Source organism: Harmonia axyridis, chromosome 4 (assembly GCF_914767665.1).
Source record: "Harmonia axyridis chromosome 4, icHarAxyr1.1, whole genome shotgun sequence".
Lineage (NCBI taxonomy): Eukaryota > Metazoa > Arthropoda > Insecta > Coleoptera > Coccinellidae > Harmonia > Harmonia axyridis.
Genome location: NC_059504.1, coordinates 43,414,098 through 43,432,736, shown reverse-complemented (window position 1 = coordinate 43,432,736; position 18,639 = coordinate 43,414,098). Strand labels below are relative to the sequence as shown.

Sequence of the window (18,639 nt, the reverse complement as noted above, 5' to 3'; positions counted from 1 at the left end):
AAAGGAAAAAGACACTTGCAATTTTACAAGAAAAGTTTCCTTGCCGTTTTATTTCTCAAAGAAATATTCACAATTGGCCATCGAGATCATATGATTTAAAAACTTTAGACATTTTTTTGGAGCCATGTGAAGAATAAGATCTATGTCAATGATCCACAATCGAATCAAAACCTTAAAGATGAAATTCGTGGACATTCAGCTGCAAATGTGCGAATTGGTCATGGAAAATTTTATGAAAATCTGATATAGTTTTCCACCGTTAATGGCATAACTTTCTCTTTACAATGAAATAAGATCCGTTGATTTCTTTTGGAATATACTCGTTTTTCCTTCAATATCAAAATGAAATATTTCATTGGAAAACCCTTTATTTGTATAAGTTTCCAAGAAATTGTTATTTTTGATATTGGTTCTTTGATTCTTTGTCGTTAAAATTTCGGGATCATATTATCGAGCTCAATGCGGTAATGCCATAGAATAATAAACATAGATAAAGGAAGTATACGTAATTTTTATATGTCCCCAACATGGTTAGATTACGTTGTTGGATATATTTTTAAATCCACAATTTTATTATATCATTATGAATGTACATATATTATATTGAATGAAATATATTTATTTGAGCGATTCCCGATTAAATTTCAATTTTGAATATTTGGAATCCGATATTTTTCCTGATTGTCAAATTCATAACAAGGTGAATATTTATTATTTTCTGTATCTACCTGCTGAAATCCAGGGTTTGGCAACTTTTGCTCTCCTAGTGTCATCGGTTGTTTCACGTCGTTTGGCGCGCTTAGTTTGTTTTCTGAATTTCTGATATACTTATTTAGGTATTCATTTTAATATATTTTGAGTTAATATTAAACGTTGATTGACTTAAGAAGTGCGTTCTTTGTTGAGAAACTCGCGAGTTGAGTGAAATATCGTATACTAATATATTTTCATTTCCGCGCGCTTTATGTCTAATTTTGATAGATGTCATGTTGGAAACCAACTTTGCTTACTGAAAATTACATATGCTCTCTCTATCTATGTTTAATGCTCTGAGGGTATTGTAATCGATTTTTGTATTAAATTCCATGCAAATTTTACGGTATTCGATTTTAAGATTCTACACTTTCCAAAACCTAAATCCAGGAAGGGATTGAATTTTTCTTCTTGACTGAACCCAAAGGTTTAGATATTATTCAAAATAATAAGTCAAAATTGATGAATTTACTCTGAATAACTCATATTTCAAAAACTATAGGGAACACAATAATGGAATTGATGTGCAATTGATTCGATGCAATGAACACTCAATAGTTCATAGTTTCCCAGTTATAATTCTTGAAACTTTCATTCATAGTTCAGAACAACTAACTCGCAGAATCAGATTATAATATTTTTTCTTTAAGAATTATGCTATTATTATTTGTGAAATTTGCTGCATGTGTTTGTCTGATATTCCGAAAGAAGAATAAATTTTCCGGCAGATCGGACAAATCCTAGTCCCATCCCACTTTCTTGTACATTGAGAAAAGTGCACTTGAACAGGTTCAATCCACTTCTAGGTTGTTTATGGTGAACGGCAAAAAGAAACCGGCAGTCTTAACTCACTGTCTGGTCCATTAGTTTGCATCCAGCAATTTGTACTTTTTCTAACTCCTAGTTAGCGTTTTTGTACCATCACATTTACTTACGGCTCCATAAATCAAGCTCAACTTTCGTTTAATGGCAACCGCTTACATAAATTTCGTCAGCTTATCACAACCGGGGGCACTCCTATCTAGATTTATTTTTTGTTCGATATGTTTCACACGGTCTGAATGATTGATCTAGAAAAAATAAGATGAGTGGACGATATATCGGTTTTTCTAATGAAATTACGGAAATCGATTTTGATAATTGAAGACGACAAAAACACTAACATACAACCAGAAGCCTTTGAATGGACATTCATGCGCCAATTGCGCCCTTAGAGACCATCATCGGTATATACAGGGTGTTTCATTGGGAAACGGAAATACTTCACGAATGCATAGGTGGCACCAAGGCGGTTCTGAAGATACCCCATTTATTGGGTCTTACTGTCTTCGTAGCCGAGATACAGGGTGTTTTATGAATTTTGCCCGTTTCTTTCTGAGGCCATATCAACCGAACCACCCGGTGTATTTTCTTCATATTTGGCAAAAATGTTCCTTATTGAGAGCCCAAACGTATCATGCAATAACCGTCCTGAAAATCCAGGTCCGGGTTAACAAAAAAGTAAAAACAATGTGAAAATGAATTACAAAGTAATGTTGAAATAATTATGTATTCAATATTTTTGATAATTCAGTGTTAAAAGTCACTTCAAACCACTTTCAGGTATCCAAGTTCTCAAAAACTTCACTTTTACGTTAAAAATTAGTGCAGTAAAACTGTCTGTGCGAAAATTTGAAGTACACTTCTCAGTTTAGTTTTTAGTGGTGTTTCCGAATATTAAAACAGATTTTCAAAATTCCGATGTTGATTCGAGCATTCAAACGATTCATAATTTTTTGTTAACCCGGACCTGGATTTTCAAGGCGGTTATTGCATGATACGTTTGGTCTCTCAATTAGGAACATATTTGCCAAATATGAAGAAAATATACCGGATGATTCGTTTGATATGGCCTCAGAAAGAAACGGGCAAAATTCATAAAACACCCTGTATCTCGGCTACGAAAACACTAAGACCCAATAAATGGGGTATCTCAAGAATCGCCTTGGTGCCACCTATGTACCTGTGAAGTATTTCTCTTTCCCAATGAAACACCCTGTATAGAGAGTGAGTCTTTGACTTGTACAGTTATTTTAGCAGTAGAATCTTCCTTTCTTCTCCACCTTTTTTTCCGATTCGGATAGATGGAAAAGATACAGACTGTTTAAATTGAAAAAAAAAATTATTAGGTGTACAACTTTGCTTCCGCCGTTTTGCAATAGATGGCTGTAGCGGTAAGTGGTAGTCGAGATAAATAGATCGTAGATGATATACAATAAGCTTAAGTATTTGTTAACATAACGTCATCGAAATATTAGTCGATTCGTGTCGACATCATAAAGTTATTTTCGATTAATCATCTCAGCTTATGAGATGATTTGCGAGAAATTTTGATTTTATACTTTATTATGAAGAAATCTGGGGCTGAGGCTCATCGAATGCTCTCAATTACCAATGGCGCGGCAGCTATTAGTGAAAGAACGAGAGTAGTTTCAACGCTTCAAGAACGGTAATTTTGACGTCAAAGACCAGATGGCTGTGGAAGAAAGAAGGTTTTCGAAGATGACGAATTTGAGGCTTTACTTAATCAAGACTCGTGTCAAACGCACCATAATATGGTAGAATCATTGGGAGTGACGCAACAAGCCATTTCAAAACTCTTGGGAATGATTCAGAAACAAGAAATTGGATGCCGTACGAGTTGAAGCCGTGAGATGTTAAACGGCGTTTGTTCGCTTGTGAACAGCTGCTTGCAAGGCAAAGACTGAAGCGATTTCTGCATCGCTTTGTGACTGGAGACGAAAAATGGGTTTATACGTTTATTCAATCTGAATGAACTTCACATCTCGTTCATTTGTTTTGTATACAAACAATTTTTTGGAGCTTATACTCAATTATCCCAAATTTCTTGAAATTATGTAAGAAACTTCAATATTTTGTTGGGTTTCTTCCAAAACTTTGATGATTTCATTTGATAAATGTGCATAAAATAACCTTAACACGTTAAATGCTGTACATTCTGCAACGCAAACTGTGAATATTTTATGGAAGAGTTAATTCTCTTGAGAAGAGCACACTAACCAAATTGAACTTTTGAGGTACAAAATTAATATTCTGAACCAACAAGGAATTACTTATTTACCTCAGACAAGTTTCAGTTTCCTTTAAGTTCAAGGAATGTATTAAACAACAAATAGGAACAAAATAAATACAAAACGGCCTTGATAAGTAATATGAATAATCATATACAAGAATCTCAGATAGTAAAAGTTTAATGACACGGTAATATGACCATTCAAACTCATTTCATATTAGCCTAACCTTCATGAAGTAGGTAATGATTGAGATTATTACATCTAAGACGTAAGATTCGAAATGTAAATTCAAACCACTCGAGGAATTCAACGTAATATGCTCCTGCTTATGTATAATAATACTGATCATCGCAATTCAGCAATTTCTTAATTACAGCCATCAATTCTTTCAGCTTAACGAGATAATTCATCGGTATTGTCATATACATGGATCATTGTAATCGATATAATTGCTACAATTGCTTTCAACGTGGGATTGTTTGATAGAGAGCCATATAAAACTAAGCCTACTAAACCGAGTGTTTGTCCCACACATGGCTAAATTTGTTCAAGGCACTCGAGTTCTTCTTATAGCAAACAACATCAGTTCCTCAAAGGTCATACTTCAAACGAAAAAAACCATGGAAATCGATATTTATAAAGGGAGTTCTTTTAGAGCTATAGAACTTTAAATTGCAATAAAACAACGATGGGTTATTCGATTGACATACATTTTATTTATCCGCAAGATAATCCTGTGGTATTACATTTTAAATATGATTTCTGGCATATGACCGCCACGGCTGGCTCGGATGTAGTCCAATCTGGACGTCCAATTTTCGATGTCTTTTTCCAACATTTGTGGTCGTATATCGGCAATAACACGGCGAATGTTGTCTTCCAAATGGTCAAGGGTTTGTGGCTTATCCGCATAGACCAATGACTTTACATAACCCCTTAGAAAGTAGTCTAGCGGTGTTAAATCACAAAATCTTGGAGGCCAATTCACAGGTCCAAAACGAGAAATTAGGCGGTCACCAAACGTGTCTTTCAATAAATCGATTGTGGCACGAGCTGTGTGACATGTTGCGCCGTCTTGTTGGAACCACAGCTCCTGGACATCATGGTTGTTCAATTCAGGAATGGAAAAATTAGTAATCATGGCTCTATACCGATCACCATTGACTGTAACGTTCTGGCCATCATCGTTTTTGAAGAAGTACGGACCAATGATTCCACCAGCCCATTAAGCGCACCAAACAGTCAGTTTTTCTGGATGTAACGGTGTTTCGACATACACTTGAAATTTAGCTTCACTCCAAATGCGGCAGTTTTGTTTGTTGACGTAGCCATTCAACCAGAAGTGCGCTTCATCGCTAAACAAAATAAAATGGACGTAGTGCGCGATACGTATTCCGCACAGAACTATTCTTTTCGAAATAAAATTGCACTATTTGCAAGCGTTGTTCAGGCGTGAGTCTATTCATGATAAATTGCCAAACCAAACTGAGAATAAGTCACTTGACAGCTGTTAAATCGGTCGCTATCTTGAACAGTAATGCCAACTTAAAGTTATATACCTCGAAAAAAACACCCGTTATATACAATCAGGCCCAATAATTTTGATTTTGACGTGTGTCAGTTGAGTCCCCATTCTCCATTTTCAGGCTCAATTTGAAAGAATTGTCGCCACTATGTTCAATTAAGTCACTATACCTCACCAATTATGAATTATTCCTTAAAAGAATAGTGACCTATGGGAGAAATAAAAAAAACTTTTAGGTGATATTGGCAGCAGCGTAGGAGGGGTAAAATTTCAATTTTCTCCACCAATGATCTCATCTGTTTCTTTCTAGAAATGATGATGCAAAATTTACCATTTGGGATATTAACGATGCATGTCTTATGTAGCTACCTACGCATCAGGAATTGAGATATAAGCGATTCAAATCCTCATAATTCTCGATGATGCAGGCACTTAAATATCAGTGAACTCATCGTCTGAAGTTTCAGAAAAGTTCAATTGGTTCGGGTATTATATAGTAGCAGATAAATCAACGTAGTTTGGTTCTTTTGAGCCTAGCATTTATGCCGAATACAATGGTGATGTTGATAAATTATACGCGCCACAATCGTCTTACATTGCTAAGTATGTATTTATGAAACTATTTTGATTATCTAATATTTTTGCTGACATTCATTGAGATAATTGATATATGACGATCCAGCTAGTGGAGCTGAAAGGATGCTGTTTCATTTAACTGTTTTCGAGGAATGTAGTTTGATCCAGAATAAATACCTGTATTATCGACCACCATATTGAAACGTTGCATAAACAGTGTTTTCCAATGAACTAAATTGAGATTGTATGTACTGATTGAAATCTATATAATTTGCACAAAAATTTAAATAGAATAATTGAAGGAAAACTTTGATATAAAGCCAAGGGCGTAGATTTTTTTTTCTCGGGGGGTAATCGAAAAATATTTTTTTGATGACAACGTTTACTCATATCTGTGATTTGGGAAAGAAAGGTTTGATAACTAAGTTTGAAGTAAAAATTTGCTCCAAATAATAGCATTTTTTGATTACCGATTTGATTGTTTTACTCTTATACAGGGTGTTCCTAAATTGGAGGTACGAAGAACAATGAGAGATTCCTTGAATAATTTGTTTTCGAGATACAGGGTGTTTCTTGTAGTCTTATTTTTTTGTGATGCTTATAACATTTTATCGAATCTTTATCAATCTTCTCTACAGATTGGGTAAAGTAGCGAAACTTATAATTAATTTTATCCATCAGAGCTAGCTTACTGGATCTTATAATAATTAGGATTTTCCTGAGGATTACTGAAGAATTGTTTGACGAGAACCGACAAGAAACCCAAAAGTGTAGGACTGAACCACAATTTCTTTTTAGAATTTTCTGAACTACCAGTGGTTCACCAAAAAAAAGTTCTAGTGAAAAGAAGCGAAAACTCTTTAGATTCGCATATCACATGATGAAATTTTTAAATCGGAATATCTATACCAAGGTTAAATTGAATATCTTATGAAGGGAAGGTGCTATAAAAAAAAATTTGAACTTTAACATCTGTATCTCGAAAACAAATCGTTTGCGGACTTTATTTCTTAAAATGATCTGAGGAATCTGTCATATTCGTTTGTACTACCCTCTATATCGTTCATAGTCAATTCAGAACTGATGTCTCCACAAATAAATTACAATTTTGATTGAATTTTAAAACACAGTAAAGACGATATTTCGATGCAAATAACTCAGTTCAGTTCTTTGATAACTGCAGTATTAAAATTTTGTGACGAAAATGATACAAAAAACCGAAAACACTAAGTGAGTGTATACCGATGACGAATGCAAAAATCACAGATCACAAAACAATCATCTTGAAAGCGATAATAAACATTACGATTTTAAAGAAGAGTTAAAAGATTATTGGTTCATATTATGGAAAATTTTTCTTTTTTCGTCTTCGAGAGAATTCTGAAATTTTATATTATCGAAATCTTGGTAGGGTAATCACCCCTAGTAACCCCCCCTCACCCTTGTATAGAGCCACTTGATGATCTGCTCTTTTTCACTAAAAAATTTTTCCGATAATGTTATGTCAGAGTATTCTTCAAAAAGCTACAAAGTTTAAGATCGGAAAAAAAAATTTCATATTTGAATGAGACATTCTCTATGAGGATTATTCAGTATTATAAATATTTATAAATATACTGAAATTCTTTAGCTCTTACAATGACCTCTTTTCCCTTGAAAAGGATTCTGTTCCTTTTAATGATAAAAATTATTGATTATATAAACCAAAGAGAGCAATCTGTTCGAAGACGGAATGTTCAAAAAAGTTAAAATTACTTTTTAGAATTTAAAATTTGTATTTAAGGAATTTTATACGAAGTAGATATATCGGAAGGTATTCTGAAATTATAATTGTGAACGCTTCAGAATTTCTTTGATTTTTTCGATGATTAAAAAAATGTTACTAGTGAAGCAGACCTTGATAACAATAAAAATCCAGGCCTTCCTCAGATTCTTAGTTGGACATCTAATTTTGTTCAAGTGTACTCATTATATTTTAATTTTAGGAACAGTGATAACATTATTGAAGCGCTATATTTCCTTATTGTTTATACTTCAAAATCGATGAAAATAGGGTCAACTCAGAATTACAACCGTTTCCACTAATTTTTTTGGAATTAATTTTCCATTTTTTCTTTAATGCGTAGAAGACGAAAAGAGCCATCTGGAATTTACATTACCCAAAATAGAAACTGTGAAATCTTCGAAGGAGGAGTGAAAAAAAATATTTACGTGGAACTTATTCCTATTGGACACAATCAACGAAAAACCAATTACTACCATTCGTTCCGCAATAAATTTCTATCACAATAATAATCGTGAAATTTACGATCAAATGCCATTTTGCGCATATCCTCCCGAGCCAATCTCAAAATCCACCGTGAAAACACATCTGCACATACCATTTTTCCCAATCATAGCGGCTACATCACCAACTGCCAAATGGAATAACAAAAACACGGCAACCGAGCAGTGAACACTTCGTCCTAATCAGCTTCAAGACATCGCCAGGAAATGCACCAGAAACGACCTCGATTCGTACCACATTCGTTTTGTCCCGGGTCGCGCGCGAAAAATTCAATTGGATTCAGATGCCACCCACGTGCCGGCCAAGTATCAATTTGTTTACTGAACGGAGGAGTTCGCATGAACGAATTTCCTTCTGGTCGGACGGAGATCGAAGGTGGGATAATCTCCCACTTTGGATTGTGGACTACTAGATTATTGAACAATTGGAGAGACAACAAACTAGACGGGATCGTTTGGCGACGCCGAGTGGACGGTACTTTCACGGGCCTTATAAAGACAAAACGCATTAGGAGGTTGTTATTGATATGAAAAGGATATCAATTTTACGGAGAATGCCTTTCTCGTCTTGTGTCGGTTGACGTTTGAAAAGTGCGCGCCTGTTTCACTCTTCGAATTAAGACCTATTTGCGTCGATTGAGAATGCTGTGAAAGCAGGCGATCTATCGAAAAGTTCGTTCGGTTTTTATTGCGAGTATAAAAATTCATTGCAATCTGCGAGCTGGACATCGATTTTATTTCTTCCATTTCCATAAATTAACTCAAACCGTCAAAATTAGCAGCTCAAACATTTTTCAACAGCTAACAGCTCAGTGAAGTTTTAACGTTAGCGAAATTCGAAAAAACATTTTAAAAATACGTACTCTTGAAGTCCAGTGGCTTTCTGAGAAACTAAAACTATATTTACACAGGTCAAAGTTTAAAAAGTTTTTAGAAAATTGAAGCATAAAGATATCTAACATGAAACGTTTCGAAAGCTGTAAGAGAATTGCTGCTGGAATGTTAGATAAAGCACTCCGAAAAACAGAAGACAAAAGTATAGACACTGTCCATACTTTGCCATATATGGGTGTTGCTCTGAACAGGCAGTTAGGTACTACTAACTTATTTTTTTTTCTTAATTCGCTATCTTATTAGATGTACCACTTTGCTTCTGCCGTTTTGCAATAGAAGGCTGTAGCGGTAAGTGGTAGTCGAAATAAATAGATCATATCATACAACAAGCTTAGGTATTTTTTAACATAACGCCATCGAAATATTAGTAATTTGTGTCTGCATCAAAAAGTTATTCTCGATTAAACATGTCAGCTTACGAGCTAAATTCTTGTCATTTGCGGGATGTTTTAATTTTCTGGATTCCTATGAAGAAATCAGCGGCTGAGGCTCATCGAATGGTCTCAAATACCTTTGGTGAGACAGATATTAGAGAAAGATAGGCCGAGAGTGGTTTCAACCCTTCAAGAATGGTCATTTTGACGTCGAAGACCAGCATGTCGGTGGAAGAGAGAAGGTTTTCTAAGATGCACAATTGGAGACATTACTTGATCAAAACTCGTGACAAACGCGACAAGAATTGGCAGGATCATTGGGAGTGACGCAACAAGCCATTTCAAACGCCTGAAATTTATGGGAATGATTCAGAAACAAGGTAATTGGGTGCCGTACTAGTTGAAGCCGAGAGATGTAAAACGGCGTTTGTTTGCTTGTGAACAGCTGCTTGCAAGGCAAAGACGGAAGGGATTTCTGCATCGCATTATGACTGGAGATGAAAAATGGGTTCATTACCTTAATATCAAGCGCAGAAAATTATGGGGTTATCCCGGTTATGCTTCCACGTCGACGGCCAAACCGAATATTCACGGTTCCAAGGTCATGCTCAGTATTTGGTGGGACCAGCTCCGCGTAGTGTATTATGAGTTGTTAAAACCGACTGATACAATCACAGGCGATCGTTATCGAAAGAAATTAATGCGTTTGAGAATAGTATTGAAAAACAAACGGCCGCAATACAACGAGAGACATAATAAAATGATTTTACAGCATGACAATGCTCGACCCCATGTTGCGAAAGTGGTCAAGACATACTTGGAAAGGTTGAAATGGGAAGTCCTATCCCACCCGCCGTATTCTCCAGACGTTGCATCCTCGGACTATCATTTGTTTCGAGAAATGGTACACGGCCTGGCTGGCCAGCACTTCCGGTCTTATGAAGAAGTAAAAAATTGGATCGTTTCGTGGATCGCTTCAAAACATGACCAGTTTTTTCAACGCGGGATTAGTACGCTGCCCGAAAGATGGGAGAAAGTAGTGGCCAGCGATGAACAATACTTTGAGTCATAAATGTATAACTAGTTTTTCACAATAAGGACTCGAATTTTGGAAAAAAAAACGGCGGAAGCAAAGTTGTACGCCTATGTAACAAAAAACAAAGAACATAATTGATGAGGTCTATTTGAACAGTTATGTCCCCAAAGAATCAAACTAAAATTGAATTAATTGCTTAAATAGACTGAAGGTTACAAAATAATTTTTTTTTCACAATGTTTTTAGCAATTTCTAGTTCTCAATATTATGTTGTTATTTTTTAATTTTATTTTCCTGTAATTGGGTAATTTCACCTTTTGGAAAATAAAGACTTATTATAAGAGAAAATGAACTACAAACTTCTTTGAGATTTCGTCTGTTTGCCTAATTTTGCCTTCGATTGTTGTATCAAATTTCATGATATAAGTTGCTACTGTTCCTAAGAAAATTTCTGGTTATCGGACGCCTAGATTTTTGGATTCTTCCCAGTCTGAAACCAAGCATGAAATTTTTAAGAATTTATTAATGAAACAAAATCCCCGATTCTGAAGCGATTGAATGCTTTCTTCTAGATACAGCAGGAACGAAACTGAATGAAAAGTATCAAATGTCAAGGAGAATATTGGTCAGTAGGTACGTTTGTATTACTTCTTTTTGTATTCATATTTTTTTTTAATTCTTTTTTCATCCTTGATTTCCAAAGTTCGACCAGCGTCGATAAAACCAAAAAATTAGTGCAATGTTGAGTTGATATTAAATGATGCATATCCCACCTGTCATCCAATCCTCGAGCCGAAATCGACCCCGACGTCCATGTCTGTTCCTGTTTCCCGAACTCCACTTTCCACTTCCGGACCGATCTGTCACACTCAATTTGGCTTTCGCACGGAAAAACCGAAATATATAATTGATCGGTTTCGCTGAAACTTCCGCCTGAGACTACCGTGGACCGATTACGTTTCGGGCAGACGTCGTCCTCTCGAAAAATTTCCGGACCAAAATAAACGCGAGTTGGCGCGACGGGCGTCTAACAGGCTCACTTTCCGCCGTCGGTTTGTTGTGTATCTCTGTGACGATTAAATTAGTTAATTTGAAGTCGGGAGATGATCGATTGTCGGAACGGATTCCTATTTGGTCAGAAGTTGGAAGTTTTCGAAGATAATCTTACCGCGCTGCATGAGAAGAATTGGAACTAAGAATGAAATATTGTTCTTCTGATATTTTTATTTCAACGACAATTGTTTCGTCATACTATGACTTCTTCAGGTGAGTAGTAATGGCTACTGATTTTACAAATTTTTAGTCATGTCTATATACAGAGTGGTCCTTGATTCATGCCACAAAATTCAAGAGGTGAATGCTCGTATGAAATTAAGATGGGTCTTTCCTATAACAAAATTTCCTCAGCCCACCCCTTTCCGAGATATCAACCTTAAAAGATGGTGACTAAAATTCAATTTTTATTTTTTTTCTTAAATTCCAGTGGATTTAGAAACAGGTATATTGGAAAAATGCCTGTGATTAATCTCTTGCGAGTGCACAAACATTACAGAATTTCAAGTTTCTAGCTTTACTGGCATATCAGAAAAAAAATAAAAACTGAATTTCATACGAGCATTCACCTCCTGAATTTTGTCGCATAAATTTAGGAACACCCTGCATACAGAAAAATTGTACAAAAATAAGGTAGAGGGGACTGACGGGGTTCACAATTTTTGGGATTCTTAAAAAAAAATTAGTAGAAGGTACCGGTTCAAGCCTAATTCTTCATTCAATAGAATTTATTTTTTTATATCTATTTATTTCTTGAGTTTGTTATTTCTGATATTTCCTCTTTATTAATGTAGCATTTTTCATGTTCCTTAATTTTTGATTGGAATGTTCTTCCTGTTTGACCAACATAAACATATGGGCAATTATCAGAGGCTTGCTTATATATTGATTGATTTATTGCTATTAGATATTTTGTCATTATTGAATTCTATTAATTTTCCTGAAGAATTATTTGTTTTGAATGAAATATTATAATTTTGATTCATGTTTAGATACCTAGCAACTTTCCCTGTTTTAGTCCTATTTATGTTGAAGAAATATGTTTATTTTCATTTAGGTTTTGGGTTTTTGGATGAACTAAATTTATTGTTATTTTATACTGAGCTCTGTGAAAACGTTCTTTAATCGAAACGTTGAAACAATTGTTCTATGCTATATGTTTAATACACGAAAAATTGTACAAAGCTCAGTATGCGAATCAATAAATTTAGTATATTCAAAAAAAAAAAAAATTCTAATGAAAAAAAAATATTTTCTAACATATATAGAAAAAAAAGAGACAGTTGATAGATATTAAAAGACGAATCATTTTATTGTTTCATTTAAAACAGATAATTCTTCAGGAAAATTAATGAAAAACAATAAAGACAAAACATCTGATAACAACAAATTAGGAATATATAAGATAACCTGTCCTGTGGTACTCGCCAATATGTATATATTAGCTGAACAGAAAAATCATTCAAGAATCCAGACATGAATTAAGGAACACGAAAAATACTAAATTGATAAAAAAAATACAGATACAGAATAATATTTCGAAATTTTACACATTTACAATGAGAACTTTAGACCCAATCTATTAGAAACTTGTTTGATATCGCAGTCCCTTCTGCTACATTTTTGTACCCCTTTTATAGTATTTATAGACATGTCCAAAAATCACCTGAAGAAGTCATGGTATGCGAAACAATTGTCGTGGAAATAAAAATATTGTTTTTATTCAATAATATATAATAATAAAGACTCTTTCGTCAAGTAGACCGGAAAAACGAAATGAGAAATGAGACTATACTCTCCAAAATTACCCGCCCTTTGAATGGCTGTGCGTGAATATTACTGTGACAGCTGGCATAGATTCATGGCATTTGCCTTATTAGGTTAGAAACTGCAGCATATTTACGTTTCAAGAAAATTGTTATGATTATCATGCACTGCACTGATTTAAATGGAGTTTGTTATGAAGTAGTATTTTTATTTTCATGTGGCATTCAGCTTTCCAATATGCCTGCACAATTCCATCAGCCCATAAGTAGATAGTAGAGAAAAGGTTATAATTATGTGAATGAAATTTTTGAGAAGTTGAAGAAAAAAAAGAAAGAATAAATAGGTATGCTTCACTTCGATCAAAAGTACTTTAGTTTTGTGAACTGTGAATGCTGAATTTCCAGAATTTTTGCAGTTAATTTCAACAATTTCAATGCTGTTGGTAAGGGTGTAACGGTTCATTTTTAAGAAGTAATAGCTAGTTTTTACTCATCAAAAATCAAAAGATGATAGCTTCAAAAGTGTCAGCTGCCCAAATAGCGAGTTATTGAAAAGAAAACCTCTTATTGGAAAAAGTTTTTATGACCAAGGACCCAAAAGCTCTGGATTCAATTTCAGTGCTTTTATAGATATTTCATTGCGATCTTGAAATGCCTTCGAAAATAACCGAATCATCCTCGAATAATAATTTGCATCAGAAATACGCATCGATTCAAATTGAAATCTGCAATGAAAACCCAAGGTTAAAGAAATAGTTGCTCAGTAGAGTAAACACGAAGTGAACTCATAAAATAAACTACGCCAAATATTTGATATTTGGATAGTCTGAATTTATCGAAGGAGATGAATGAATGCGCAATGTTTTTATTATTTTCAGAGATGATTTCATTGTAAATGGACCCGATGAATAAATAGACCAAAGTGACTTTGAGTTCTGTACAAGAGAGCACTCGAATTAAATTTCAAGCATCGAATCTGTTTATAAATCGATGTCTTGATTGGAAAGCAAATGAGTCAGAGCGATTGGCGATTGTTATGATGGAGATCAAAAAAGTTTCTCAATACATTTACTTAAGAAAATCTATTTTCATAAACAAATTTGGGGAAAGCTGGTCAGTCAGTTGGTCTCTTAGAAATTCCTCAAAACACGAGAAGTCAGGATTTAAAGCTTGTTCATTTATGCGCTAGTTGTGCACTTGGAGACCACATAGCTACTGCATATATCCTGTAATGGATGTAATTGGCGCACTAATGGATGAACGTAGATATGGTCATCCGAAATATTGTCTTCCTGTTTATTTCTTATTTTTTTTTATTTTAAAACTGCAGATTCCATGTTTTTGCATGTAAAGTGACAATTTCAAGCTTCGAGAAAAATTTTTCATGTTGATCACTTTGCAATAATCATATGAAATTCAAGAGAATATAGGAAAAAAATTACATCATCTGATCCTTGACTCTTTTAGTCCTTGAGTTTTTAGTAATTTTTGTTGCAAATTACCCTACATTTCAATTGGGTAATATTTTTCGATATTCTTCTTGAGTTTTTTATATGGTTCTAACAGGTGTTTTTTTTCGAGGTATATAACTTTAAGTTGGCATTACTGTGCAAGATGGCGACCGATTCAACAGCTGTCAAGTGATTTATTCTCAGTTTGGTTTGGCAATTCATCATGAATAGACTCACGACTGAACAACGCTTGCAAATAGTGCAATTTCATTTCGAAAATAATGGTTCTGTGCGGAATACGTATCGCGCACTACGTCCATTTTATTTTGTTTAGCGATGAAGCGCACTTCTGGTTGAATGGCTACGTCAACAAACAAAACTGCCGCATTTGGAGTGAAGCTAATCCTCAAGTGTATGTCGAAACACCGTTACATCCAGAAAAACTGACTGTATGGTGCGCTTTATGGGCTGGTGGAATCATTGGTCCGTACTTCTTCAAAAACGATGATGGCCAGAACGTTACACTCAATAGTGATCGGTATAGAGCCATGATTACTAACTTTTTCATTCCTGAATTGAACAACCATGATGTCCAGGAGCTGTGGTTCCAACAAGACGGCGCAACATGTCACAAAGCTCGTGCCATAATCGATTTATTGAAAGACACGTTTGGTGACCGCCTAATTTCACGTTTTGGACCTGTGAATGGGCCTCCAAGATCTTGTGATTTAACACAGCTAGACTACTTTCTGTGGGGCTATGTAAAGTCATTGGTCTATGCGGATAAGCCACAAACCCTTGACCATTTGGAAGACAACATTCGTCGTCTCATTGCCGATATACGAGCCTACATATGAGCTAGCCGTGGCGGTCATATGCCAGAAATCATATTTGAAATGTAATGCCACAAGATTATCTTGCGGATCAATAAAATTCATGTCAATCGAATAATCCATCGTTGTTTTATTGCAATTTAAAGTTCTATAGCTCTAAAAAAAACACCATTTACGATGGTCTTATACTCGTTGGCATAGAACTGTAACCCCACAGTCAAAACTTCGATAAATCGAGAAACCGTTTACCAATGTATGTCGAGCGATACGACAAAGTTCTGCTGAAACCACAAAACTAAAAGAAGCAGAAAAAATCTGTTTAGTATTGCAAGATTGACATGCGCTTCTTGTTGGGACATGGCTATTCTTATGGAAAAACCATTTTCAACAGGCCGTCCATCAATTCAGAAACTGACCTTAACTATATTTTTCGTATTGCTTTACACTGAAAAGTTCCCCATTCTGTGTTGAAGCGTCTTTTCATTTCCAATTTTCAAGATAGCATTCTCAGATCAGAATTCAAGGAAGGAAGTGTTGTGCCTTTAGGAGTTGAGTCACGATCGCAGCATATATAACTGGCGCAGTATAAAATTGCTTCCTTCAATTCACGAATAGCTTGGGGACGGGTGTTGGGAGACACGAAAATTGAAGAAATCGACACCACTTAAGTACAATAATGCCTCGAGGCATCAATCGTTGTCGATCGCATCGAATGACACGTAAGGGAAATGGTGGGTTTGATCAGAACAGGTACTTTTGCTCTTTTAACAGATGCTATTTCTCATTGTGTTATTTCCGCGTTATTTATTGCGAAAACAATTGTTGAGGCTTTTCATTAGAAAATACTCTGCCAATGGGGAATCATACCAATTGAAGCTTCAATTGAAAAATTTTTAATTACCCAAAGAGGAAAAATATATATGGATTCAAAACTTAAAGCGCATTTTTTCATTGCAAATCAAACTGCAGATTATAAGGATAGAAAAGGACATAAAATGTGTTGAATAGGTAAATAGAGATAGATTAAGGGTGTTTTTTTTCGAGGTATATAACTTTAAGTTGGCATTACTGTTCAAGATGGCGACCGATTCAACAGCTGTCAAGTGATTTATTCTCAGTTTGGTTTGGCAATTTATCATGAATAGACTCACGCCTTAACAACGCTTGCAAATAGTGCAATTTTATTTCGAAAATAATGGTTCTGTGCGGAATACGTATCGCGCACTACGTCCATTTTATTTTGTTTAGCGATGAAGCGCACTTCTGGTTTAATGGCTACGTCAACAAACAAAACTGCCGCTTTTGGAGTGAAGCTAATCCTGAAGTGTATGTCGAAACACCGTTACATCCAGAAAAACTGACTGTTTGGTGCGCTTTATGGGCTGGTGGAATCATTGGTCCGTACTTCTTCAAAAACGATGATGGCCAGAACTTTACAGTCAATGGTGATCGGTATAGAGCCATAATTACTAACTTTTTCATTCCTGAATTGAACAACCATGATGTCCAGGAGCTGTGGTTCCAACAAGACGGCGCAACATGTCACACAGCTCGTGTCACAATCGATTTATTAAAAGACACGTTTGGTGACCGCCTAATTTCACGTTTTGGACCTGTGAATTGGCCTCCAAGATCTTGTGATTCAACACCGCTAGACTACTTTCTGTGGGGCTATGTAAAGTCATTGATCTATGCGGATAAGCCACAAACCCTTGACCATTTGGAAGACAACATTCGCCGTGTTATTGCCGATATACGGCAAAAAATGTTGGCAAAAGTCATCGAAAATTGGACGTCCAGATTGGACTACATCCGAGCCAGCCGTGGCGGTCATATGCCAGAAATCATATTTAAAATGTAATGCCACAAGATTATCTTGCGGATAAATGAAATTCATGTCAATCGAATAATCCATTGTTGTTTTATTGCAATTCAAAGTTCTATAGCTTTGAAAAAAATACCCTTTACCTTTCCAGTTTTCAGTATTGATCAGATAATTTTCTTAATGTTGTATCAAATCGAAGCTTCTACTCAATAGAAACAAGTACCTAGCGTCCTAGCAGAAATAAATGGAAATTAAAAAGAATTCAGCTTTGCTCAACTCACCTCCATCTGATTCATCCTCGTCGGATTCTTCCAAATTCATAGGGCTATTGGCCCTGACCACTGGGTCGTCCGCCAGGCTGAAAGGTACAGCTGGAGTTGGAGCTGGCGCAGGGTGACGAACTTCTGACCCTTGACAGAAATGCAGCTCGACTGCACCGTCGTTCGGGAATCGAGGATCTGAAATAAAAAGGGGAATTCTCATCAGACAAGATTTCAGTTGAATATAATTCTTTTTTCAGATGAATATATAACTGTCTCTACATTGAGCGCTGTGATTTTCTCTATGCAGATGGTACTCTACTCTGCACGGCGAACAAAAGTAATGTTAATTATGGAAGCTAAATAATTGGGAATATTATTATTATTATTATTAGAACTCTTCATTGCATAAAAGGTTGTACAATAGTTTGTTAAAAAAGTGCAAAAGGCGAGCATATCGCAAAGCGATGTCTTCCTGCCAACCTTCACGACCTTTATTATTCGTAGAACGACAGAAATATATTAATTAATCAAACAGTAATTGTGATTGGAGGATAATCTGTTCAATCAAATATTGAATGAAATGAGCAAATTCAAATAGTAATACTCTACTAAAGGTCTAAAGATTGCACAAAGAACAATTTGCATGAGGCCTGTCTCAACAAGAAGCTCGATGTATGGGTACCACACGAGTTAACGCAAAAAAACCCACATGGACCGAATTTCCATCTGCAAGTCGCTGCTGAATCGCCACAAAATCGACCCATTTTTGAAGCGGTTGGAAACTGGTGAAAAAAGTGGATCACTTACGACAACGTCAAGCGAAAACGGTCGTGGCCGAAACGCGGTGAGCCGGCGGAAACAGTGGCAAAGCTAGGATTGACGACCAGGAAAGTTCTGCTGTGTGTTTGTTGGGATTGGCAGGGAATTATC

At 35.5% G+C, this 18,639-nt stretch overlaps 1 protein-coding gene across 21 annotated transcripts in view; it reads right to left on the bottom strand.

Moving 5' to 3' along the window:
- LOC123678523 (tensin) overlaps positions 1-18,639 on the bottom strand; it is a 320,051-nt gene that overhangs the window by 41,901 nt on the left and 259,511 nt on the right. For all 21 annotated transcript variants that reach the window (XM_045615584.1, XM_045615581.1, XM_045615572.1 and 18 more), the window contains one exon: positions 17,728-17,904. In XM_045615584.1, coding sequence (XP_045471540.1) covers positions 17,728-17,904 — 177 coding nt within the window. The remainder of the gene's footprint in view (positions 1-17,727; positions 17,905-18,639) is intronic.